Here is a 24,905-nt window from a genome sequence, read left to right on the forward strand (position 1 = left end):
ATATCAGAAATTCTCAGAAAATGATGGAAAATAAGTGCCAATGCTTACTTCATTCAGTAATCCTCTTTCAATTCCTGGACATTTACTCCAGTGAGAAAATAATGTTATTGGGGAAAAAAAGGGCTGTGTATGAAGATGTTAATTTCAATATTACCTGTAATGGCATGTGTGCATACACACACACACGCGCGCGCGCGCGCGCGTGGAAGTAAACAGAATTTATAGCAAACAGGACTGAATCACTAAAGTACATTGCAGACTCTATTTTCATAACTAAGGCATCTTGAAACTACCAAAAATCCAAAATAAGAACTTACATATAATAAGCCCACTTATCCTCCTTGTCTTTTAGAACTAAATTTCTGGCTGGGTGCGGTGGCTCACGCCTGTAATCTCAGCACTTTGGGAGGCTGAGACAGGCAGATAACTTGAGGTCAGGAGTTCGAGACCAGCCTGGCCAACATGGTGAAACCCCATCTCTACTAAAAATACAGAAATTAGCTGAGCATGGTGACACATGCTTGTACTCCCAGCTACTTGGGAGGCTGAGGCAGGAGAATTGCTTGAACCTGGGAGGTGGAGGTTGCAGTGAGCCAAGATCATGCCATTGCACTCCAGCCTGGACGACAGGGTGAAACTCCATCTTTAAAAAACCACAAAAACTAAATTTCTAGTATTTCTTGAATGGAGTTGACTAGCTGGCTAGAGTCCAATAAACCAATGAATGAGGTGTTAAATTTACCACCTTTGAGGCCAGTGTCTCCTATCACTAATATCATGTGTTTTAAAAAAATTTCGCCTCGTTCTATAAAACAATTTTTTAAAAATAGAATAAATCGGTCTGCATATTACACAAAATCTGCCATGCACAAAGGTGAAAGCAGCTCTACTGGCAATGGAGCTACTGGCCAGCGGGTAGAATTAGGAACAGCTTGTGAGAACAGTCCCTGTTTACCATACGATGCACAAAGGCGAACTTAAGGGTCTGAAAGGCTATCTGCGGTGGCTGTTTTAAAGGCGAATGCCCCGAAGCTAAGACCACTGACATGACACGACCCCTTAAAGCATTGTGCTACCATTTATAAAGCAATTGGGCAACAATGTAGGCATTAAGATTAATGAGATGGATCAACTGCACTAACGTGAACTGAACACCAGTACGTATCGGTAGTTGTTAAAGGCAAGAAGCTCAACAGCTCTTTACTTACAACTCCTATTTGTGTAAAACCTTAAAACATGCATCTTATAGATATATTGATAGTTTCTGTAGGGACACCCAAAAAATGGTTAACTGAGGATGCCTCTGAACTAGGCGTCAACAACTTGGGTGTTTCTTGGTACTGCGTGGGTGGGTGGGGGTGGCCTACGTAAACTGAGATGACATAGGCTGCTACACAAGGGCCTGTGGACCAAATCTAGACGGATGACCCATGAGTGAAGAATGATTGTACATATCTTAAGGATTGCATAAACAAACAACCATATGCAACAGAGATTGTATTTGGCCTGCAAAGCATAAAATACTATCTGGCTCTTTATGAAGAGTTTGCCAACCCCTGGTCCAAGGGAGAGAATATAATGAGGTAAGAATGGAGCGCTGAGCTTAGTCTGCCTGGGGTTGATTCCTGGCATTGCCACCTACTAGCTGTACGGCCTTGGGCAAGTCAGCGAGGCCTCATTTCCTTGTCTGTGACAGGAGAATAATACCTCTGCTTCATGAGGATGTTGTGAGGATGTAATAATGAGAAAACGCAAGTAGAGCACTCAGCACGGGGCCTCACATGTAGACAATTGGTAAGGGTTGGCTACTATTTTATATATATATATATATATATATATATTTTTTTTTTTTTTTTTTTTTTTTTTTTTGAGATGGCGTTTCGCTCTTGTTGCCCAGGCTGGAGTGCAATGGCACAATGTTGGCTCACTGCAACCTCCACCTCCTGGGTTCAAGCGATTCTCCTGCCTCAGCCTCCCGAGTAGCTGGGAATACAGGCATGCACCACTATGCCCAGCTAATTTTTTTGTATTTTTACTAGAGATGGGGTTTCACCATTTTGGCCAGGCTAATCCCCTGACCTCAGGTGATCCACCCGCTTCAGCCTCCGAAAGTGGTGGGATTACAGGCATGAGCCACCACTCCTGGCCTATCTGTATAATATTAATAGCAGAATTTCATGGGGATGCTGGGAATATCAATTACATGTTCTGTGCAAACATGCATGTTATTTACAAATTGCAGTGGGGCTCGGTGATGTGCACCTGTAGTCTGTACTTGGGAGGCTGAGGCAGAAGAATCACCTGAGTTCAGGAATTTGAGTCCAGCTTGGACAACAGAGTGATACCCCCATTGCTAAAAATATTTTTTTTAAATAACAAAACCCCACCCAATTGTAAAGTGCTATATAAATTATTTAGGCAGAATAAGCAGTACATAAAAAGAAGTCTAAATCATAAAAAAATCCAGGCTATTTAGAAAAAAGGTCAATGTTATGAAAGAGAAAAAGGTAGTAGATTGTTCTAGATTAAGAACTGAGAATTGACAAACAACACCTGGATCAGAAAGACACACACACACACACACAAACAACAACAGCCAGAAAAGCTAAAAAGGATAATTTTGGAAAATGTGAATGTGGACTGAATAGTAGAATGGCATTATTAAATCAACGTGAATTGGACTGAATAGTAGAATGGCATTATTAAATAAATATGAAATGTTCTTGGGTATGATGATATGTAGATATTCTTCTACGTTCTGTAGATGAATGTCCTTGTTCTTTGGAGACACACAATGAAGTTTAGGGGTGGAGCGTCATTGTATTGGCCATTTATTTTCAAAGAGTTTAACAACAACAATAAAAACGAAGTGTGTTCCAGTGTCTAAATATGCACAAATAAATGCACACAAATATGACAAAGTACCAGAAACCAATGATCTAGGTGAAGGATATGCAGGGATTTACTGAATAATCCCCAAGCCCCCCATATTTTTTCCAATGGTTTGAAATTTTTCAAAGTAAGTAGTTGGGGACAAAATTCTAGGGTAGCTAAGATATTTACATATAATCTATACAAGAGAGACTATCATGGGTTACTCAGTCACACATTCCACTAGTGACTTTTACAATTTTTTTCTTTATTTTTTATTTTTTATTTTTTTGAGACAGAGTCTTGCTCTGTCACCCAGGCCGGAGTGCAGTGGTATAATCTCAGCTCACTGCAACCTCTGCCTCCCAGGCTCAAGCGATTCTTGTGCCTCGGCCTCCCGAGTAGCCGGGATCACAGGCATGCGCCACCACGCCCAGCTAATTGTTGTATTTTTGGTGGAGATGGGGTTTTTTCATGTTGATCAGGGTGGTCTCAAACTCCTGGCCTCAAGTGATCCATCTGTCTTGGCCTCCCAAAGTGCTGGGATTACAGGTATGAGCCACTGCACCCAGCCACACTAGTCACTTTTATTATAATGAAAAATAAGCATTGATTTTTATAAGCAAGCTCCCCATTTACTGCTTGTTTCATTTCTTTTTTCCTGTTCTACTTAAAATTTAAAAAGGGCATAGCAAGATGAAAATACAACCTTGAGCTTCACTTTCTTTATGTCTGGGTAAATTTTTTTAATATGGTAGCCATTTTAACTTTTTTAAGATGGGGTCTCACTAGGTAGCCCAGGCTGGACTCAAACTTCTGGGCTGAATGAATCTTCTCACCTCAGCCTCTCCGGTAGCTGGGAGTACAGGTATGTGCCACCGTGCCTGGCTTCTTTCACCTTTCTAAATAGTGAACCTTTTTTGATTCATGACAGGCGTGAAGTCTGTCTGAAAGCTCCAGCTTTGCTCACATAATGCACAAGTTAACGTGAAAATAACATGTAAGTGCCCACTGTGGGCTCAGCACGGGAGGCTGCAGGCAAGGGTCTGGGCTCTGCTGTTGGGAGGTGAGCGCAGAAACCAAATAGGACAGTTAGAGCAGCACTGAGCGTCTTTGGCGTCCAGAGAAAGAAGGAATTAGCGGGGGCTGAGGCAGACTCACATCTTGCTTCAGAAGTTTGCTGGACACAAAATGATGGACGGTGCTGTCAACCAAGTAAGCTGATTTCTACTACAAAGTCATTTTCACCCATCTTGGATGTAAACTGGTAAGGAGCTTTACAGCACATCTATTTCCCACACTTAAACTTACGCTAAATTTTCCCTTCTCCAACTCACACGTCACTGGTATTCAACCTTTGCCTTTATTAGAAAGTCACAACTAAAGCTGCTCAACACCCTTAATCATCACAGCTTGTTCCCCGCCAGAGCCCATTCAAACAGCCCCACATCACTCACCTTGGGTGCCCCGTCCACGCCGCCTGTTCCCCGCCAGAGCCCATTCAAACAGCCCCACATCACTCACCTTGGGTGCACCGTCCACGCCGCCTGTTCCCTTCATGTCGGTGATGTGGAGCAGCTCCCCTGAGCTCTACAGCTAATATCTCCAGCTTCAGAGGCAGATTGTGCAATGTCACTGCATGCTGCTGGCTGGTTCTCAGAAACTCAATTCTATGGAGCTATCTGACCACACATGGGAAACCATCAAAAAGACTCTCCCAGCAGGCAAACTTTCTGGAAAGCACGATAAGAGTAAAATGAAAGCAGTGAAGGAGGGGAGGACCAGAAATACAAGCCACACTCACGCCTCAATGCCTGACGTCTCACTTTGTCTCTGAGTAGAGACTGTCACTCATCTGCTATGTGAAACCACAAAAGAAGAAGAAGAAAAAAAACACCACTCTTCTGCTTTATAGGGCGAAGTTCCTACTTTGAAGAGCTCAGTGTATGAACACACAGCATTCTTGTCCTTTGAACTCTGTGGAACAACTCCCACCGAGCAGACCAAGCTCATTTCCCTGATGAGAGGCCACTAGGCCAAATTTCTGATGGCGGTCAGCGTTTCTTCCTTCCTGCTCCCTAAAACTTGCCTTATGACAGCCAGGATAAAAGCAGTCAAGCAGGCTGCCTTAAAGGACACAGTCTCCACTCTACCCACCCTGTCAGTTGTGCATTCTCCCTGCTCGGAACCCCATGCTCACCTCCTGGTCTTTGCTCACGGTACCTAATGAATAACATCTTCTGGGTACTGGCTCTGCACTGAGGGCTACGCTGAGCCCCACACCTGTATTCTCTCTCTTAAATCAAATAAACTTATCGTGTGTGCTGTACTTGAAACCCCTGCTAGCTCATGCACTTTATCATCACTTGCCAACTCTTTTTACTTTTCCTAAATTCAGATCCAATCTCTAGAGAGGACCTACAGCATAGCAGACACTGTGCGAAATAAGTCTGCATTTTTTTTTTTTTTTTGAGACGGAGTCTTTCTCTGTCACTCAGGCGGGAGCGCAGTGGCGCAATCTCGGCTCACTGCAACCTCCACCTCCCGGGTTCAAGTGATTCTCCTGCCTCAGCCTCCAGAGCAGCTGGGATTACAGGCACCTGCCACCACGCCTGGCTAATTTTTGTATTTTCAGTAGAGACGGGACTTCACCATGTTGGCCAGGCTGGTCTCAAACTCCTGACCTCAAGTGATCCACCCACCTCAGCCTCTCAAAATGCTGGGATTACAGGCGTGAGCCACCACGCCTGGCCCCGGCCTGCATTTTTATTTAGACAAAATGGTGCCCATTCTTCCAAGCCAGGCTCAAGTTCCATCCCCAGCCAGCTGTGTCTCCGCTCACCACTCTCTTCTTGTCAGACAGCATTTTTTTATTTTTTAAATTTTCTTCTTTTCTTTTACCACGCCTCTGAGACAAGTTCAACAGACAGCACTTAGCGTCTTGTCCTCTGGTTGTCCCATGTGTCGTCCCCACAAGTCTGAGCACCAGGACGTATTTACCCACTGAAGTAGCTGACTGATTTCTGGCCAAGACAGTCCACATTTTTAAATGTTATCATTGTTAGAAATTAACTTCCAGGGCCAAGTAATTGACATGCTGCAGGTGATAGCAGACAACAGGGAGGGAACAATGACCCCACAGAATGAACAGTTTGGTTCAAGGAGGAGATCCATAGAGATATTAAGATATAAATTATATTAATAATAATTAATATATTAATATTACATTAAGATAGAATTCAGGTACCAGAAAATTCACCTTTATTATTTTTTTTTTGAGACGGAGTCTTGTTCTGTCACCAGGCTGGAGTGCAGTGGTGTAATCTTGGCTGATTGCAACCTCTGCCTCCAGCTTTCAAGCGATTCTCCTGCCTCAGCCTCCCAAGTAGCTGGGATTATAGGTGCGTGCCACCATGCCCGGCTAATTTTTTTGTATTTGAGTAGAGACAGGGTTTCACCATGTTGGCCAGGATGGTCTCGATCTCCTGACTTTGTGATCCACCTGCCTTAGCCTCCCAAAGTGCTGGGATTATAGGCGTGAGCCACCGCACCTGGCCAATGCACCTTTTTAAAGTATACAATTCAGTGGTTTTTGGTACATTCAGAGTTGTGCAACAACCATTTCAAAAAGTAATCCTCTTTCAATTCCTGGACATTTACCCCATTAGCAGTTACTTGTTATTCCCCTCTTCCCCCAGCCCCTGGAAACCACTGTTTCTGCTGTATTGTTGACTTTTGTTTATGTCTGAAATTCTCTGTAATAAAAAGGAAGGATGGATAAACTTGCCCAAGGTCACATAGTAAAGTAACAGACCCAGAATCTGAATTCAAGTCTCTTAGAAAAGACTCCACAGTAACTCAAGTTCAGATGGTTTCCATCAACTTGGCAAGCTCCCGGCAGTGATTCTTCCCCATACTGAAGAGCCTGCCCTTAAGCTCGTAATACAGATCAGAATGCTATAATTTGCATGTTTTTTTTTTCTAGGGAAAATAACCTGAACTAGAAAATAAAAGTAAGACACAAAAGTGATAGGCTTTGGTCCTGAAATTATATCAACTAGCTCCTACATACCTAGTTTGATATTTTGTGAATAAGGAACTTGACCTCTCGGTCTGTTATTTGAGCCCTCTACGGTTTTTCTGAATGAAAGGTATGAGAAACCGCCTTAGACATTTTGCTGCAATCCATTAGTATTTTAAGGCAAATGAGTCTTTAATGTGGACAAACATTGCAAGAACTATTATTCTAGGAGACTGGGTGCTTGCATAATATCCGGTTGTCTGAAGGCTGAAACAGCTGGAGTTCAAGGGAACCACGTCAGGAGGACTCTAGTGAGGTAATCTTAATGCTCTTGGTAAATGTGCGATCAAGAACAGTATTTTGGACTACATTTTCTTTTCTGAGACAAGTGAGTCTGACCAATTCACTTCTATAGTGCCTTATACATGCACAGGGAGGAAAATTGCTTTTGCATGTTTTTCTGTATGCTTTTATGTTATTTTCATGTGACTATCAAGCTCCCTGACTGGTAGTGGTGAAACACTGGGCACTTGATATTTGAATTATAAAGGACAGCTGAACACCAGACTTACAATGTTCAAAACATTAAAGGCATGGCGGGAAGTTTCAGGCTGTAATCTCATGAAGATTATTCATAAAAACAGTTCTTTCGGTCAAAGCAGAATTTCGTGAATTGGCTGGGCAAGATAGCTCAGGTCTGTAATCCCAGAACTTTAGGAGGCTGAGGCGGGCAGATCACTTGAGACCAGGCCTGGCTAACACGGTGAAGCCCCGTCTCTACAAAAAATACAAAAATTAGCCGAGCGTGGTGGTGCATGCCTATAATCCCAGCTACTTGGGAGGCTGAGGCACAAGAATCGTTTGAACCCGGGAGGTGGAGGCTGCAGTGAGCGGAGATCACACCACTGCACTCCAGCCTGGGCGACAGAGTGAGACTGTCTTAAAGAAAAAAAAAAAAAAAAGAATTTCATGAATTGCCCACAAATTCACCAAATATTCTGGTGCAAGGATATACTGGGAGCGCTGGGGAATCTGCAGCCACTCTACTTATTAGTGATTAGTTTTATCACCCAAGTTTTGACCCCCAGGTTGGGAGGGAAAAGGAATTAGGGCAAGAATTGAAAACAAGGATGCAAAGGAAATGCTCCGGGGACAGAGTGGGGACAGGAAGCTGGAGGGAAAGGCTGAGTGCTGGCGGGAGAGCAAGAAAAAGCCAGAGGGAAAATGATGCCCCAGGCAAGCAGTCGTTACTGGGGAGCAGACAGTGGCGAGGAGTCGCTTGGCCAAAAGACGCCTGTCAAAGAGGCTTCACAGAGTCAAATACCCAGTCAGGGAGCAGGAAGGCCAACAGTCAGAGCTCCAGGGAAAGGCCAAAGCAATTCACGATGAAAGCTAGAGAAACATTCCAATAGGGTGGTTTTCCACAAGTTTTATTCTTTTTTTTTTTTTTTTTTTGAGACGGAGTCTCACTCTGTCACCCAGGCTGGAGTGCAGTGGCGCAATCTCGGCTCACTGCAAGCTTTGCCTCCCGGGTTCATGCCATTCTCCTGCCTCAGCCTCTCCGAGTAGCTGGGACTACAGGGGCCCGCCACCACGCCCGGCTAATTTTTTTGTATTTTTATTAGAGACGGGGTTTCAACAGGTCTCGATCTCCTGACCTCGTGATCCGCCCGCCTCGGCCTCTCAAAGTGCTGGGATTACAAGCGTGAGCCACCGCGCCCGGCCCACAAGTTTTATTCTTTAACTCAGACCTGCCCAGTCCCTTGTGCAAGTTTTTTTTTTTTGAGATGGAGTCTCGCTCTTGTTGCCCAGGCTGGAGTGCAATGGTGCGATCTCGGCTCACCGCAGCCTCCGCCTCCCGGGTTCAAGTGATGCTCCTGCCTCAGCCTCCCGAGTAGCTGGGATTACAGGCATGTGCCACCATATCCGGCTAATGTTTTTGTATTTTTAGTGGAGATGGGGTTTCTCCATGTTGGTCAGGCTGGTTTTGAACTCCTGGCCTCAGGTGATCTGCCGGTCTCAGCCTCCCAAATTGCTGAGATTACAGGTGTGAGCCACAGCGCCTGGCCTTGTGCAAGTTTTGTAATCCTTGGTCCCATTTTATTTTGATATAGAGGCTCGCTCTGTTGCCCAGGCTGGAGTGCAGTGGCTTGATCCTGGCTCACTGCAACCTCCGTCTCCCTGGCTCAAGTGATTCTCATGCCTCAGCTTCCTGAGTAGCTGGGACTACAGGTGTGCGCCACTACACCTGGCTAATATTTTTGTATATTTGGTAGAGATGAGGTTTTGCCCTATTGCCCAGGCTGGTCTCGAACTCCTGACCTCAAGCCATCTCACAGCCTCGGCCTCCCAAAGTGTGGAATTCCAGGCATGAGCCACCACGCCGGGCCCCTTGGTCCCATTTTAGCTCTGAATATAATCTATGTCTGGTAATTCTGCTAGGTCCTTGCAAGTCTGATTCTGTTATTTTTGCTGATTCTCATCAGGGTGGCTTGTTTCCTCACATACCTGACTGTGAGTTCATGATCCTCAGACGTTTATCTGGGATAGAGAGAGGACTGGGGTTAAGACGTGTTCTTGCACAGAAAATTTGTGCTGGCCTCTGCCAGATACTTGTGGCCACCATCAGTTGGAGACTGTTTTAAGATCCCCATTTTCTCTGAGCAGTACAGGTAGCGTAAATTGTTCCAAACCTGCATGAGGAACAGCGTGTGGACCGAATTCTCAGGGGACCCTCCCTTGTGCCAACACCAGACACCCTCTCTCCGAAAACCCCCGAGCCAGCACCAAGCAGGCAGATTCCTCGTCTTTCTCTGAGGCAGGTTTTTGTCAAGTTCATCCTTTTACTGAAGGGGGCACCTTTGGGGTTCCAGGCTTTCTGGGTCTTGACCAAAGTTCCTCCTCCATGAAGACTCAGAGCTTTGACTTCTGCTCAGAGATGAGTAGGTTACAGGAACTGACCTACTCAGTGCTCCAGGACTGTGAATCCTCTGGATTTGTGCTTTGTTCTGCCTCTCAGGAATTCCTTTTTTCTTGCTATCTCAGCTATCTATTAGAGATTAAAAAAAAGTTCTATCCAAGTTTGAATTGAAAGGGCTCTCGAAATATCTGGTTTGCCACCTTTTTAGAAACAGATGTCTCCCGCTTAGGAACAATGGCTTCCTCCCTCCCTGAAGTCTGTTTGTATTATCAGGCGTGAAAACAAAGAGCTTTACAGGTTGAAGTGCATGTTGGAGATTATTTTCATTAAGCCCTTTAATCACAGAAAAGGAAGCTGTATCCCAGAAAAATGACTTGCCCTATTACTTACCAAGTCGGTAACAGAGCTGAGGCTGGACTCTCTCACATTGCTCTTCCTAAGGAAAACCAAAGCGTAAGCAAAGATAGCGTTCTCTGAATAAGCCAAAAACCTGAATTATACTCAAGTTCTTTAACTTCATAGAGAGCGGCCGGGCACAGTGGCTCACGTCTGTAATCCCAGCACTTTGGGAGGCCAAGGCGGGCAGATCAGAAGGTCAGGAGTTCAAGACCAGCCTGGCCAACATGGCGAAACCCTGTCTCTCCTAAAGATACAAAAAATTAGCCAGGCATGGTGGCACGCGCCTATAATCCCAGCTACTCAGGAGGCTAAGGCAGGAGAATCGCTTGAACCTGGGAGGCAGAGGTTGCAGTGAAACCAGATCGCGCCATTGCACTCCAGCCTGGGCGGCAGGGTGAGAATTCGTTTCAAAAAAAGAAAAATTCATAGAGAGCAGAGGAGCAAAGATAAAGAGCTAAAGGTGATCCAGCTATCAAAACCTGACTTCTGTAACAAAGCACTAAAGAAAGTGTGAACAGTATCAAAGTCATAACTGCTGTTTGAGAACAGATGTTCAAATGTGGGAAATGTTCAAAGTAAGTTCCAAAAAAAATAAACTAGCTTATCATTGTATACAAAGTTTATTTCAGAAATCACGTATCTTTAAAAAAAAAAACAAAAACACAGAGGGTGTAAGTTCGTATCCTGACCAGATATTATTCATTATTTGAATGGCAGAGTGTTGTGTGGTACAATTAACAAGATAGAGATACTAAGTCCATATAATATTCCTGGCATTTACACCAGGCTCACAACATTGTGACCTTTAAAAAGGAAAAAAACCAAAAGCCAACCAAACAAACAAACATGAAAAACAAACCCACAAAAACCAAAAAAACAGCTACTTCTGAAACACCTAAAAGTATCTTGATCTTTTAAATACAGGTCCTGAAACTACAGATCCATTGCTGAGACTACTCCAAAAACTGTAAAACATGGGCATTATTTTAATTCAAGAACAACTGAAAAGATCCAATGGAGTGCCATGTGGTCATTTTAGTATGTGAGTCAAAGCAGAATAATAGGGAAACATTAAATCTCTGCTTTTCAGTTTAATAGTTTGAAAGCAAAAGGAAAGTCTGAAAAAAGAACTGGGGAGGTTTGGTTGATGTTTTTGGTAATACTGGTTATCCTTGTTCGTATTTAGTAGGTGCCTTTTAGTCTTACAAGAGTAGCACCCACAGATGGCCAAGTTCAAGTATCAAAGAATCAGAATGCAAAGTACAACTGGAAATTTACACTCACTATGGACCAAAAAATATGGCTCTTTGGAAATCTGAGCTAAAACCCTATGATGTAACATGTTAAGATGCTTAAGACAATCTTACAGATCAAGGGGTTAAAACGATCCTCAAGGATGACTAAAGCAGAATGTTTATGCAATAACTTCAATAACTTCCTATAACGGGTCCGTGCATGGTGGCTCACGCCTGTAATCCTAGCACTTTGGGAGGCTGAGGCGGGCGGATTACCTGAGGTTGGAGTTCGAGACCAGCCTGACCAACGTGGAGAAACCCCATGTCTACTAAAAAAAATACGAAATTAGCCAGGCATGGTGGCGCATGCCTGTAATCCTAGTTTATTCAGGAGCCTGAGGCAGGAGAATCGCTTGAACCCAGGTGGCGGAGGTTGCGGCGAGCCAAGATCGCGCCATTGCACTACAGCCTGGGGGACAAGAGCGAAACTCCGTCTCAAAAACAAAACAAACAAAACAAAACAAAACTTCCTATAATATAAAGCAATCACTTTTACTTCAATCTATTTACTATTTTTATCAAATGATCCCAGATTATATTTCTAGGTACTCCTACACAGATCATAAGGTATTTGTTTTTTGGGATAAATATAAAGCAAAGTTTATGTTTGTACAAGGGGAGTTCAGAGTTATCTGACTCTGCTAGTGCTGAATCCAGAGAAGTACTGGCATGTTCTAAAAACTTTCAAGAAGGCTGGGCGTGGTGGCTCATGCCTGTAATCCCAACACTTTGGGAGGCTGAGGCGGGTGGATCACAAGGTCAGGAGATCGAGACCATCCGGGCTAACACGGCGAAACCCTGGCTCTACTAAAAATAAAAAAAATAAAAAATAAAAAAAAAAATTAGCTGGACATGGTGGCGGGCGCCTGTAGTCCCAGCTACTAGGGAGGCTGAGGCAGGAAAATGGTGTGAAACCACGAGGCGGAGCTTGCAGTGAGCTGAGATCACGCCACTGCACTCCAACCTGGACGACAGAGCAAGACTCTGTCTCAATTAAAAAAAAAATTCAAGAAAAAGAAAACTTGTATCAATTGGTTAACTGCATAAATCTTCTGAGAATGCAGTTACTATGTGCCTCCATGATGAGAAGTTAGTTCATGCTGAAGAGAACTGAAGACTTAAAACCACTTAAGAGGTCAATCAATACTAATCATTCGTGAAGACAGGCAATACCTGACAGCAATAGCAGGCTGACCTAATTTAATTAGATCGGATATCTTTTCAATTGTTTCTCATCAAATCATAATCTTACCAGAAATACACTTACTAAAGACAAGTATTGCAGATATTGAAGGATAATGTAGGGAGTATGTTGAAAGATACTGTTCCTATAAATTGTCAGGAAAAACTGGCCATTAATTTTTATAGAAGTGAAAAATATATAACAATAAAGTTGCAGATCTGAGCTTTATTATCAGAATAACATCATTTCAGGATAGAATTGAGGGATTCTCGAAAATGCTTTTGATATGGCATAAAACTGGAGTCTCAGAGCTGCATGCCTACTTATCTGTTCAAATATATCTGGAAAGGAAATACACAGAGGGTTTAGCAGAATAAGCAAGAAAGTTGACAAAAGAACCAAATGAAAATTCCTCATGTCAAAAGCACTTTAATACCCTATCCTCCTTCAATCAAGAGATCAAAAGAAATGGCAAGTCCTGTATTTACAAAACTGATGAAAATCACACTGTAATAATCAGTGAATGTAGAACTGCACAGATCTGTGTTTTCAACTTTTTCCACCATGATTCTACATCAAGGTAAAAAAAGATTCTTTTATACAAATCCAAGAAGGACGCGGACAGAGGTGGCAGCAAAACTGCCAAGGATGGTGCACTGACTTACGACTGCAGCTGAGACAGGACGTGGGGGAGGGCACAGTCCTCGAGAAAGAACCCTATGGAGAGGGTGGCTCAGTCGGTGGTCGATCTCCGGTACCAAAACCGCGCTCTGAAGTCATCGCTGCACGTCATGAACCCGGGGTTGGTGGGGGAGTGCACTATGCAGCGTACAATGTTGTTGTGCCCCAGTGAGAGCAGGTTTCTCCGCTCGGCTGTCCTCGAGTCCCAGCAGCAAAGACTGATCGTCCTCTCGTCGGGCAGCAACACATAGTCCTCGGTGTGGTTAAACACAGCCTGTGTCCGGTGCACCTGGCGTCCACTTAAACCCGCGCCTGCCACAGAGACCAAGAGGGATAGCTTTCTAAGTCCACATCTTAGACCCTCAGAACATTCTAGCATTCAATGTAAAAGGATTTTAAACCTGTTGCAGTGATACACCTTGTACACTTTCAGAAACTCTGAAAAAGTACAAAAAAGAAAATCAAACCAGGCACAGTGGGTCACGTCTGTAATCCCAGTACTTTGGGAGGCTGAGGAAGGAGGGCTGCTTGAGCCCAGGAGTTCAAGACCAGTCTGGGCAACAGACAACAGAGCAAGAGCAAGAGCAAGAGCAAGACTGTATCAGGAAAAAAAAAAAAAAAAAAAAGGAGATCAGCAGACCACCTGAAGCAATACTGTTACTGTCCTAATGTACTTCGAGGCATAAAAACACATTTTAAAAATACATATAAAATTGGTGCCACTATATTTTTCTATTATAGTTTTAACCAACTTTGTGTTGAGTACATTTTTCCAATTTTTTTACTAGATGCAAAGTGCCTCATGTTTAGAAGCCCCATTACTTATTTAACAATTCTTTTGTGTGTGTTCTTTTTTTTTTTTTTTTTTTTTTTTTTTTTTTTTTTTTTTTTTTTTTTTTAAGACAGAGTCTCACTCTGTCACCAGGCTGGAGTGCAGTGGCGTGATCTCGGCTCACTGCAACCTCTGCCTCCCGGATTCAAGCGATTCTCCTGCCTCAGCCTCCCAAGTAGCTGGGACTACAGGCGTGCGCCACCACACCTGGCCAATTTTTGTATTTTTAATAGAGACGGTTTCACCAAGTAGGCCAGGATGGTCTTAATCTCCTGACCTCGTGATCCACCTGCCTCAGCCTCCCAAAGTGCTGGGATTACAGGTGTGAGCCACCGTGCCTGGCCTATTTAACAATGCTTTTACTTCCTGACATTTAGTTTATATCAATTATAAGTAACATTGTAATGAACATCCTTTGTACAGAAAGCTTTATTTCCTTAGGGGTAAATTCCTATAAACAGAATTACTGAGACAAAGTATATGAATATCTACTTTCCAAAAGGAAGCCTTTTTATGACTATAAATTACATATTTTAATGTTTAAAAGTACCAAATAAAGTATAAGAAGGAAAATAAAAACTGCCTGATAATTGCACTCATCAGAGGTAACAGTCAATACTTTGGTGAATACCCTTTCGAAATATCTAAGTGTTATGTGCTCACTTGTAAATTCTTTTTTTTTTTTTTTTTTTTTTTTTTTTTTTTTTTTTTTTGAGATAGAGTCTCACTCTGTTGCCCAAGCTGGAGTGCAATGGTGTGATTTTGACTCACTGCATCCTCTGCCTCCCAGGTTCAAGAAATTCTCCTGCCTCAGCCTCCTGAGTAGCTGGGATTACAGGCATGCACCACCACACTCAACTAATTTTTCTATTTTTAGTAGAGATGGGGTTTCACCATGTTGGCCAGGCTGGTCTCAAACTCCTGACCTCAGATGATCTGCCCACCTTGGCCTCCCAAAGTGCTGGGATTACAGGTGTGAGCCACAGCCCCTAGCTTCATTTGTAACTTCTTTAAGTCAAAGCATTTGTCATATACTATTAATATTCAAGCATATGTAGTGCAGATCTGTAAAGACAGAATACAGCTTAGTGGATAAAAACACAAACTCTGTGGTCAGATGTGGGTTCAACACTTACTAATGTGACCCTGGGCAAAATTACTTAACATCCCTCAGCCTTAATTTTCTCATCTGTTCCATGGGGTAATTACAGAACCTACCCCATAAGGCTGTGAGGATAATAAGAGAATGCACAGGGGGCTTTGGTGTGCGAGTGCTCAGCCCATGTTAGCATGCATACTTATTTTTAAAGGTGTATGTTGTCCATGGATGCGTAACAGATTTCCTAAATGCTTCTTATTGGACATCTATCCTGTTTCTAACTTTCAGCCACTCCAAATGATGTTGGGACACACATCCTTTTATGGGCATGTGCATGTTTGTCCAATTACCTCTTTAGGTTGAATTTCTAAGAGTAGATATAGTGGGTCAAAAAGCGTGTATTTAAAATTTTGATATGACACCAAACTGTGCTGAAATATTTTACCAGCTGACTCTCTGACCAACAAAATATGATTTCCTCAAATCTCTATCAACAGTAGATAATATAAAACTTTAAGACTCCTGAAATCTGATGAACAAAACCAGGTCCCCATATTCATTTCTCGGGTCTGCGGCGAGGCTGGCCACCGCTTCTTACATTTCCTGACCATTTATCTCTTCTGCAGCCTCCTGTCCTTTGGCTCCTTTTCTCTCAAGTTTGGACTCATCTTTTTCCTATTTGAATTCTCTTTATAGATTAAGGATATTAACTCAATGTCTAACATCTGTATATATGCTGTAACTATTTTCCCCCAGTCCTGTATTTTAATTATTTATATTGCTTTTAATTTTTTGCATCCAAATTTCTAAAGTTTTCTTGATAGTTTTTCCCTTTTCATCATTTCAAAAACCCTTTGAATTCTAACTATTATTATTATTATTATTATTATTATTATTATTATTTTGAGACGGAGTCTCGCTCCGTCGCCCAGGCTGCAGTGTAGTGGCGCAATCTCGGCTCACTGCAACCTCCGCCTCCCAGGTTCAAGCTATTCTCCTGCCTCAGCCTCCCGAGTAGCTGGGACTACAGGTGCCCGCCACCACGCCCGGCTAATTTTTGTATTTTTCATAGAGATGGGGTTTCACCATATTGGCCAGGCTGGTCTCGAACTCCTGACCTTGTGATCTGCCCGCCTCAGCCTCCCAAAGTGCTGGGATTACAGGCGTGAGCCACCATGCCCGGCCCAAATTCTAACTAATTATTAAAACTGGGAACAGAAATCTTAACATGCTGACATGACAGGGGCTTGACCTGTGAAATGAGAAAAAAGGCAAAGGGGAATTTGCACATAAATTCAGCATAATCACATTTTTGAAAAACCACACTGCTATTCCCCGCTAAAACAAGCCAATCAACCTCATACTACTATAAAACATCCAAAACATTCCTAGAGCAAATATATAAGCTCTTGTCAGTAGGCTGGTGTGTATCTGTCCAGATACAGCACACCCCTTAAAATAGTTATAATTTCTATAGGGGGAATACTTTCACATTTACTCTGATCACTTTTGTATCTTCTTTTTGCAACAAACGCTATTATAAAGTAGTTCTTTATAATAAATATTTTTCAGAACAACTTTATACAAGTGTTTCAATGAAGTCACCAAGAATTATGATAAAAATGGCTCTTCCTAAGATTTGCTAGTTGTACCAGAAGCCAGAAACGTGGCTGGGGAAGCGAACTTTGGTTACAATGAGACAAATCTAAGGCAGGTTATGCTGCCCCCCAGTGGGTGAGATTTCACCGACTCTTCAACGCAAACTTAACACAGTCCAGTCCCTTCCAGTACTGTTTTCTTGTGATTTTTTTCTGAGTTATGCTCATGCCAATTTTAGTGTATGATACAAACATAAGTCACAATGGAGGAAACAATCAGAAATTTTCTGGAGGTTTTCTACCAAACAACAGTCTTTGCTGCTACAAGGAACAGAAGACACAGTGTTTTAACATTATCAAATAACCAGACTTGAGCCCTACTAGTGATAGGATAAATTTAAATAGATTTCATTATAAAAAGACTCCACAGGCACTACTGTTACCAATGAGACCAACATACATTAATGAGAATTCAATGGATGCAATTTTTTTCTGTCTGCAGAGCCTACTTTATATCTGCATTCACAATTAACGTGGTTTCCTTTGGGGGTTAGCTCTGCTCTCTTAGGAATGGGATAAGATCTTCCCTCTCAGCCATTCTTTCCTGAACGCATATATTAATAATACTGAGATCTACTATTGGAAACTTTTCTCTGGATTGCTTTCACGTTTCTGTGGGAAGAGGGCAGGCCAGTCTACAAATGGATCACCAGGTTCTCAAGTGTTACTTGCATGGAATCCAGCCCTAGTCCACAGTGTGAGATGCTCAGAAGAGCAAAGAAAGCACAGTTCTATTTCCAGCTCTATTTCCAAGTCGTGTAGCCTTGGCTAAACGACTTAACCTGTAAGTCTTGGTTTCCTCTTATCTAAGAAAGGGATAACATGTGCCTTGCTCAATGCATAGACTTATTGTGTTGCTCTATTGTGAGGTCCTAAAAGAGAGTTCTGGAAAATGTAAACGCTACAGAAATGTTAAGTGACATCAACTTCTCACATACCCGTGTATCTGACCAGTGTTCGTCCTGTTGATATTTCCCAAAGTTTAGCTACAGAGTCTTTTCCACTTGAGAGAATGTACTTAGAATTTTTGGAAAAAATGGCAGAACAAACTTCAGCACCGTCGTGTGCTTTCTCAAAAGTTGTGATGCATCGATTTGAAACACCATCCCATAATTTGATGCAGCCGTCCTTGCTTCCAGTTACATACATATTGGCACTAGAATTGTAATTAACGGAACAGATAGCATCGGTGTGTTGATCTTGAGGATTGCAAGAGACAAAACATTGAAAGGTGTTGATATCATAAAGGCGAAGAGTAGGATGCTGAGTTCCGACAAGTATAAAGTCTCCAGAAGGATGAAAAGAGATGGAGCGTAACATTTCAGCTTCCTGTTAGGACAGAGACATTAACACAAGTGACCAACTGGTGAACAATTAAATCCAGAGGAAATATGGAAAATATCTGCCTGACGAAAAGAATCCATAAAACAATTATTAGATATTACACAGGTATCATAAGGAAAAAAAGTGCTTTCTGGAATATATGAAAGTATTTTTTGAATAGATTTCCAAAACTAAATATTTACTGGTTATATTATTCCAAAAACTACAGAAGTGAGCTTCATTATTTACAAATGAACACTGAGTAAACCAAGGATGGAGTATTATCAGACAATGACAACATTCATGCATGGTTACTGCAGTACAACTTGTACCTAAGAGCTTCTTTAATTTGCTCTAGGGCTGCAAATATTGAATAAAAAATTAAGTTTATTATTATTTTTTGCAGACAGGGTCTTGCTCTGTTGCCCAGGCTGGAGTGCAGTGACATGGTCATAGCTCACTGCAGGCTCAACCTCCTGGTCTCAAATGATCATCCTTGCATCCACCTCCTGAGTAGCTGGGACTATAGGCACGTGCCACCATGCCCAGCTGATTAAAAGAATTTTTTTGTAGAGATGAGGTCTCACCACATTGCTCAGGCTGATCTTAAACTTCTGGGCTCAAGTGATCCTCCCACTTTGGCTTCTCAGAGTGATGGGATTACAGACATGAGCCACTGCAACCAGCCTAGTTTAATTATCAAACAGACAGAAGCCACAACTAAAACGTTAGTTGAATATGCAATGCATATTCAAAATAGGGCACCAAATGTCACCCTGCCAGGAAACACTTAATACCTTCAACTGAATTTCTTTTTATTCCTGTAAGTTATACATTAGTGAAGCTGGTCTTGTTTTGTTTATAACAGGGATCTGCACCCTTTAAAGAGTGATATGGATTCCAAACCCTCCAAAGGGTCAGATTATAACCTCTGACCAGGCAGAGGGAGCAGGTACGTGACAGCATGTGACCTATGTGCCAAAAAAATCGGATCCACGTGCCATCTGGCATGCATCCTGTCTGTAGGCATCTTACAGGATGATCACCGAGACTACTTTTAAAGAGAGAACAGTCGTACAATGGCTCATTGTACTTAAGAAAAAACGTAAAGCTCTGTTCCAAAGATTCCTACCTGAATGTATTTGAAGGCTCTTTTTGCTGATGGTTTGGAATAATCAAATAATTTAAGAGTATAATCCCTTGAACCAGAAGCCAGGATCTGTTCTGTTGGGTGGAAAGCAAGGCATGTGACTTCATCCACATGGTCATAAAGAGTTCGAATCACTGGGTGATTTTCCATATTTTGTTGTGCAGTCTCATTCATCATGACCTAGACCAACAAGAAGAGATGCTCAAGGTACAGAATATGTCTGAATCCAAGTACACAATTTACAGCTACAGCAAACTAAAGCTGGTTTGAACCATGCTCTCATTTTTCCAAAAATGAAAAACAGAAGGCAATCAGCAAGCATGTGACTGGAATTTTTACCTCTATTGGCATGGCACTTTTGGCCAACATCCTCTCTGTGTCAAGTATCTTTATCGAAGCATCAGCAGACCCAGTAGCTATTAACTGTCCATCTCTACTATAGGTAGCTACACGGCACGGTCCTTTATGTGATGTGACATAGCATGTTTCGTACTCAGAAGCCTCTGGGGACATAGTCTGAACATCTGCATCAAATTCCAGGTCAATCCCTGTGCCAGGGGCAACAGTATCTGAACGACCAATTGCATACTGAACTGCGGTGTCATCATTTTCCATTCCTGAAAGAAATCAAAATTAAAGGTGTAACAAAACAAGTGTTTTTTTAAAAAGGCCAAGATAAAATTCTAGATCCAAACTGGAAAGATGCTCACCAGTGTCAACTTCCTATTTCTTGGAGTCGCATGACACCTAATGCTTTACAAAACTGTGTATTTTGCCCATGCTATTCAAAGTTCACCATGCTGTGAGGCCACGTGGGTTGCTGGAAGGTTAGGCTCCAATAGACAAAGTCACTTCCCCAGGTTCTTGCCTCCGGAGTTTACTACTTTATCTACAACTACAGAACCTCAAAAAATAGCAGTTCTGTAGTTAAATTATCCATTTTTTTCCACTCCAAATTTTAATATGTTTAGGGTTGAGATATATTAGCAGCTCTGATGCTCATTAAGTGAGCTACATTGTTAACATGAATGCTAGTGAAATGTTTTTGAAATAAATTTGATATTTTAAAAAACTGGTTTATCAAGAATATGCATTTAAAATTTATAAATAACTTGACAAATCAAATAATATGTTGATTAGTAGAGGAAAAATTAACACTGTGGATGAACAAGAAAATAAAAATGACCTTGAATTTTACCACCCAGAGATAATAACTGTTAACATATTGGTATAAATTCTTAGGGATCCTTCACCATGCACAGCTGTTTTACTTTTCAAAACAGTAATAGAGCAATGCTGTGTAACATGTTGTGACTCACTTGTTCACTTAATCAAGCACAACAAAAGTGTATCTTGGCTAATAAATATTCATCTATATAATTATGTTGTAGTATTTACTTTTATGGATATTTAAAAATTTACAGCTAATTCCATGTTGTTGTTGGGCATTGCGGTTTGTCCATTTTATTTCCCCAGGAGAAATGCTCACAATTGGCACTGCCAAGTCAAAGGGTATTAACATGTTTGGTAATTCAATATTTCATTGAGTGCTTTCTATTATTAGCCTGGTAGGCTCCAGGATATACTGCTGAATAATACAAGGTCCTGATCCTTACGGAACTTGTAGTCTTTTTTGACAAGGGGGCAGTAGGTGGGAAGTGGGGAGGAAAGGATCATATGGGAAACAATCCAAATGATAAAGGAAATTTCAAAACGACTGTTATAAAACAAATGGGATTGCTACGGCAGGGTAACCAGGAAAATGCAGGAAAGAGTCGGATTATTTTAGAAGGGGTTAAGAGAACTCAGATGACATTTGATGTAAAATCTGAAGGAAGTCAGTAATACGACAGAGTGTTCCAGATAATGTGTACAAAGACCCTCAGGCCAGAACCAGCTTAAGGTCTTTATAATCTGAACTTTGCTTACCGCTTACTTACTGAGCTACTTCCTGAACTCACGCTGAACTACTTACTTACTGAAGTACCCGGCACATACTAGGCACTAAAACGAAGTAAGAATAATCTTGAAAAATTCTGCCATATGAAAACATCTAAAACCTTGCCATGGGATGTATGGATTTGTGTTCACAATCTACCTAGTTTGATGAGATGCAGGAGCTGCTCCGAGGGTGCACACACAGACTGAGGCTTGATTTCATTGATAAGCCCATTGGCAATGCTGATGTAGCCGTCATATAGCAGCTGGCTAATGATCAGCTTGTAGAGCTGCTGGCGGTCCTTCAAGCCCACTTTGGTTCTGTACATCTTAGAGAAGAGGAAGACAGTTTCCCTGCCAGCTGCAAAAACGGAAAACGGATGGTGAAGGGTAGAGGCTCTAGTAAATCACAGAAGCAACATAGGACTCTTTGGTCAGACTCAATCTTGCAGAACTCAAATCCCATCTCTACTAGCTGCATTATCTTTGGTCAGAGACCTCATTTCTCTAAGCCTCAGGTTCTTCAGCTGTTAAGTTACTGGAAGTTAAACAAGGTGGTACATATAAAGCCCTGAGCACAGTGCCCAGCAAACAGAAATTATTCAAGTCATGTTAGCCAATATTTATGGTACAATCCCTCATCAACTTTTCTTCTCCACCAAACTACCTACCTAGGATTTTTGTTCTTTATTGCTATCCCAGAATCTTCCATTTCTTCTGTTAATTAAACATTGACTGGTACCTGCAATATGCAAGATAGCTGCTATTTTGTCAAGACCTAGACTGCTGGTTCCACTAGCTGAGCTGTATGTTTACTAATATCTTTTATGTTCATTCTCAAAACCTGTTTTAAGGCAACTGAGCTTGTTACTGTAATTATATAATCTAATTAGACAGTAAATCAAAATATGAAGCAAAAAAAGCAACTGTACTACAAAAACTCAACCAAGTTAAATGTGTTAGAAAGGCTCATAGGTGAGCTGCCCAATAAAATATTGCCAATCAAGGTCAAAACAATAAAAATGAAAAAAAAAAAAAAAAAACAACAGTAAAAATCTGGAAGGATTGTGCATGCACTGACTTACAAGTGTCTAAGTTTTCCTTCAGTCTTAAGAGACAAAAAACTGTAAATGGTTTCTGGCTTATTCAAAAAAGAACTCCAACTGTTGAACATGATAGTTTGCTTATCAAAAATCAATGCCTTTATGTATGTGTATGTTTGGACCTGTATTAAAAGGCTACAGGTGTCTGGGGACAGCAATAAAGAATAAAAGTGACCTTAGAGCCTGATTTCTTTTCTTTTTGAGACGGAGTCTTGCTCTGTCGCCCAGGCTGGAGGGCAGTGGCGCGATCTCGGCTCACTGCAATCTCCACCTCCTGGGTGCAAGCTATTCTCCTGCCTCAGCCTCCCGAGTAGCTGAGACTACACAGGCACCCGCCACCAGGCCAGGCTGGTCTCGAACTCCTGACCTTGTGATTTGCCTGCCTCAGCCTCCCAAAGTGCTGGGATTACGGGCGCGAGCCACTGCGCCTGGCCCAGAGCCTGATTTCTTACACACTGTATGACACTGATGATGTTAATAACCAATAACATTAAGCACTTCCTGCATGCCAGATACCATCATGTTAAGTACTTTGTAAGCATCAGTTCACTGAATAAAATCATTCAATGTATTCAAGTATATGAAGTAGTACATGAACATAGTAATTCTATGCTTGAGTAGAAAATCCTGGGACACAATAAAGATGATGAAATGGGTTCAAGGAGGTCAGGACACCTATTCAAGGTAAAAAGTGGCTGAGTTACTTGTCCAAGGTTAAAGTACACCAGAATTGCCAACTCCAGATCCCTGAGCTTAACCACTGAAGGAGTTCAGGAAATGCTAGCCGAAAACAAGATGCTTTGGCTGGCTGATTATCTTGAACTGAGGGCACTTGGAGAAGAGCAGGCGGGAAGAGGCTTTCCCTATGCTTTCCTTACCTGCCTAAAGTCTGACCCTCCAAAAATACCTCAATTGTCACGAATCCTTATAAACCAGGGAAGATTAACTCGGATCACTCACATGAGAGATTAGAGGTTGACACCACCCAGAAGATCACCTATTCTGTCTGCATAACTTGATTCACCATACACTTCTTCCGTTCACCCTCCCATAACTTGTGTTACAGCTGCTCCCCGCCCCGCGCCGCCCCCAATCCTCTATTCATTCCTTTCAGTAGCTCAGGATGCCATGTAGTCTTTAATCATCTGATTTCAACTTCTTAGTCTCGTATTTTGTGGGACTCCTGTACGTAATTAAATATCGTTTTTGTCCCATGGACAATGTTTAGTTACTCGAAAAAAATGGGAGATTCTTAAGTACCAATAAAGAATGAAAATCACAAGTGGGTAGACTGGCAAAGAAAGGTTGATGAGAGATTCTACTTTTAATGTTGGGTTAATATGACTCGAATAATTTCCGTATGCCAGCTCAATGCTTTACATGCACATCCGGTTTACCCTGCAGTAATCTGTTAATTTGTCTTATGTTAATTTAACTCTTAGTCCTAATAAGGTAGCTAGAAGGATGGAGGGAAGCCATTTTTGGCTCCCTTACACCACTATTCTATCCGGTCTCTTCACTTCTGCTGAGCACATCCCGGGTGTAAAAACATATATATATATACACACACACACACATATGTGCATATATATGCGTGTGTGTATACGTATATATGTGTGTGTATATATATATATATATATATATATATATATTTTTTTTTTTTTTTTTAAGTGGCCCAGCCCTAGCTTCTCAACTCCCACAGAACGTTCACTCGCCAGGTAAACAGAAGCCTAATTATCTCCAATTTGCAGGTGAGCACACGAGGACAAGAACCCGATCCAGGACCGGATACAACGCAGTTGGAAAAGCTAGAACACAGACGCCACCTCACTATATGCGCCGCGACCATCTGGATGCAGAGGCGAACTAAGGACTGGGTGGGAATGGAAGCGAGGCCCTTTGAGGAAGAGGAGGGGGTGCAGGCCAAGCCGGGCAACTTAGGAAGCACAAAGTAGAGGCGCATGCCACCTTGCTAACTCTCGACTCTTCCAGTCTCGCCCCAGTCGTTTCTATGGTTTTCTCTAAACGCCCTAGCCGACCGCACCGGCCACTCTCCCCGTGCCCCAGTACCAGCTGGTCCGGTTCTCTCGGTATCCCGCTCTCTCCTGGAAAAATGGAGGCGCGAATCCTGCCCAATCGACCGCTCCGAGCGCACGTTCACTGCGCACGCTGAAAGGGCGCCAAGCCGACCGCTGCGCTATCGATCGGTCCCGCTCTCTCTTGCTTTTCTCGGCATCTTACTTACTGGCACGTTCAAAAGGTTAGTTCACCTCCTCGGACTTTATCTCCAATGCGACAACCTTGACGTCAAGGAGCTGTTGCCTCACCGATAAATGGCCGACGCCGGAGAGCACCCTGGGGCTAGGACTGCCACGGGTCTGGCTGGCCGTTGGCTCCACCACTTCCGGGGTCTTAGGGAGCAAGTGCGCCTG

General features: G+C 42.4%; 2 protein-coding genes across 7 annotated transcripts in view; both read right to left on the reverse strand.

Annotated features, from left to right (window-relative positions):
* CASS4 (Cas scaffold protein family member 4) overlaps window positions 1-4,852 on the reverse strand; it is a 48,172-nt gene extending 43,320 nt beyond the window's left edge. For 2 of the 4 annotated variants that reach the window (XM_030825746.1, XM_012511735.2), the window contains exon 1: window positions 4,396-4,630. In XM_030825746.1, the coding sequence (XP_030681606.1) occupies window positions 4,396-4,431 (36 nt within the window). In that variant the 5' untranslated portion in view covers window positions 4,432-4,630. Of the gene's footprint in view, window positions 1-4,395; window positions 4,633-4,675 lie in introns of those variants that run through there. The other 2 variants (XM_003252969.2, XM_003252968.3) reach the window with 2 other exon arrangements.
* An 8,042-nt stretch (window positions 4,853-12,894) lies between these two features.
* On the reverse strand, window positions 12,895-24,887 carry CSTF1 (cleavage stimulation factor subunit 1). Of its 3 annotated transcripts, none has more exons than XM_003252966.4 (6): window positions 24,719-24,887; window positions 21,531-21,731; window positions 19,772-20,049; window positions 19,415-19,612; window positions 17,898-18,288; window positions 12,895-13,682 (listed from the first exon to the last, which is right to left on the reverse strand). In XM_003252966.4, the coding sequence occupies exons 2-6, from the start codon at window positions 21,697-21,699 to the stop codon at window positions 13,423-13,425; spliced, it is 1,296 nt and encodes a 431-aa protein (XP_003253014.1). In that variant the 5' UTR covers window positions 21,700-21,731; window positions 24,719-24,887; the 3' UTR covers window positions 12,895-13,422. The 3 variants fall into 3 exon arrangements, with proteins under 3 accessions (XP_003253014.1, XP_003253013.1, XP_030681277.1); XM_003252965.4 differs by having other exon boundaries at window positions 24,544-24,768; XM_030825417.1 differs by lacking the exon at window positions 24,719-24,887 and having other exon boundaries at window positions 21,531-21,914.
* Window positions 24,888-24,905: the final 18 nt, after the last annotated feature.

This window comes from Nomascus leucogenys, chromosome 13 (assembly GCF_006542625.1).
Source record: "Nomascus leucogenys isolate Asia chromosome 13, Asia_NLE_v1, whole genome shotgun sequence".
In the NCBI taxonomy this organism is placed as follows: domain Eukaryota; kingdom Metazoa; phylum Chordata; class Mammalia; order Primates; family Hylobatidae; genus Nomascus; species Nomascus leucogenys.

Coding starts and splice junctions, on each gene's coding strand:
- CSTF1 (XM_003252966.4), bottom strand. CDS start 21,699: ATGTACAGAACCAAAGTGGGCTTGAAGGACCGCCAGCAGCTCTACAAG. Junction 20,050..21,530: donor CCTGCATCTCATCAAACTAG/GTAGATTGTGAA, acceptor GATTTCTTTCAG/GAATGGAAAATGATGACACC. Junction 13,683..17,897: donor AACACTGGTCAGATACACGG/GTATGTGAGAAG, acceptor TCTCTGTGGCAG/GCGCGGGTTTAAGTGGACGC.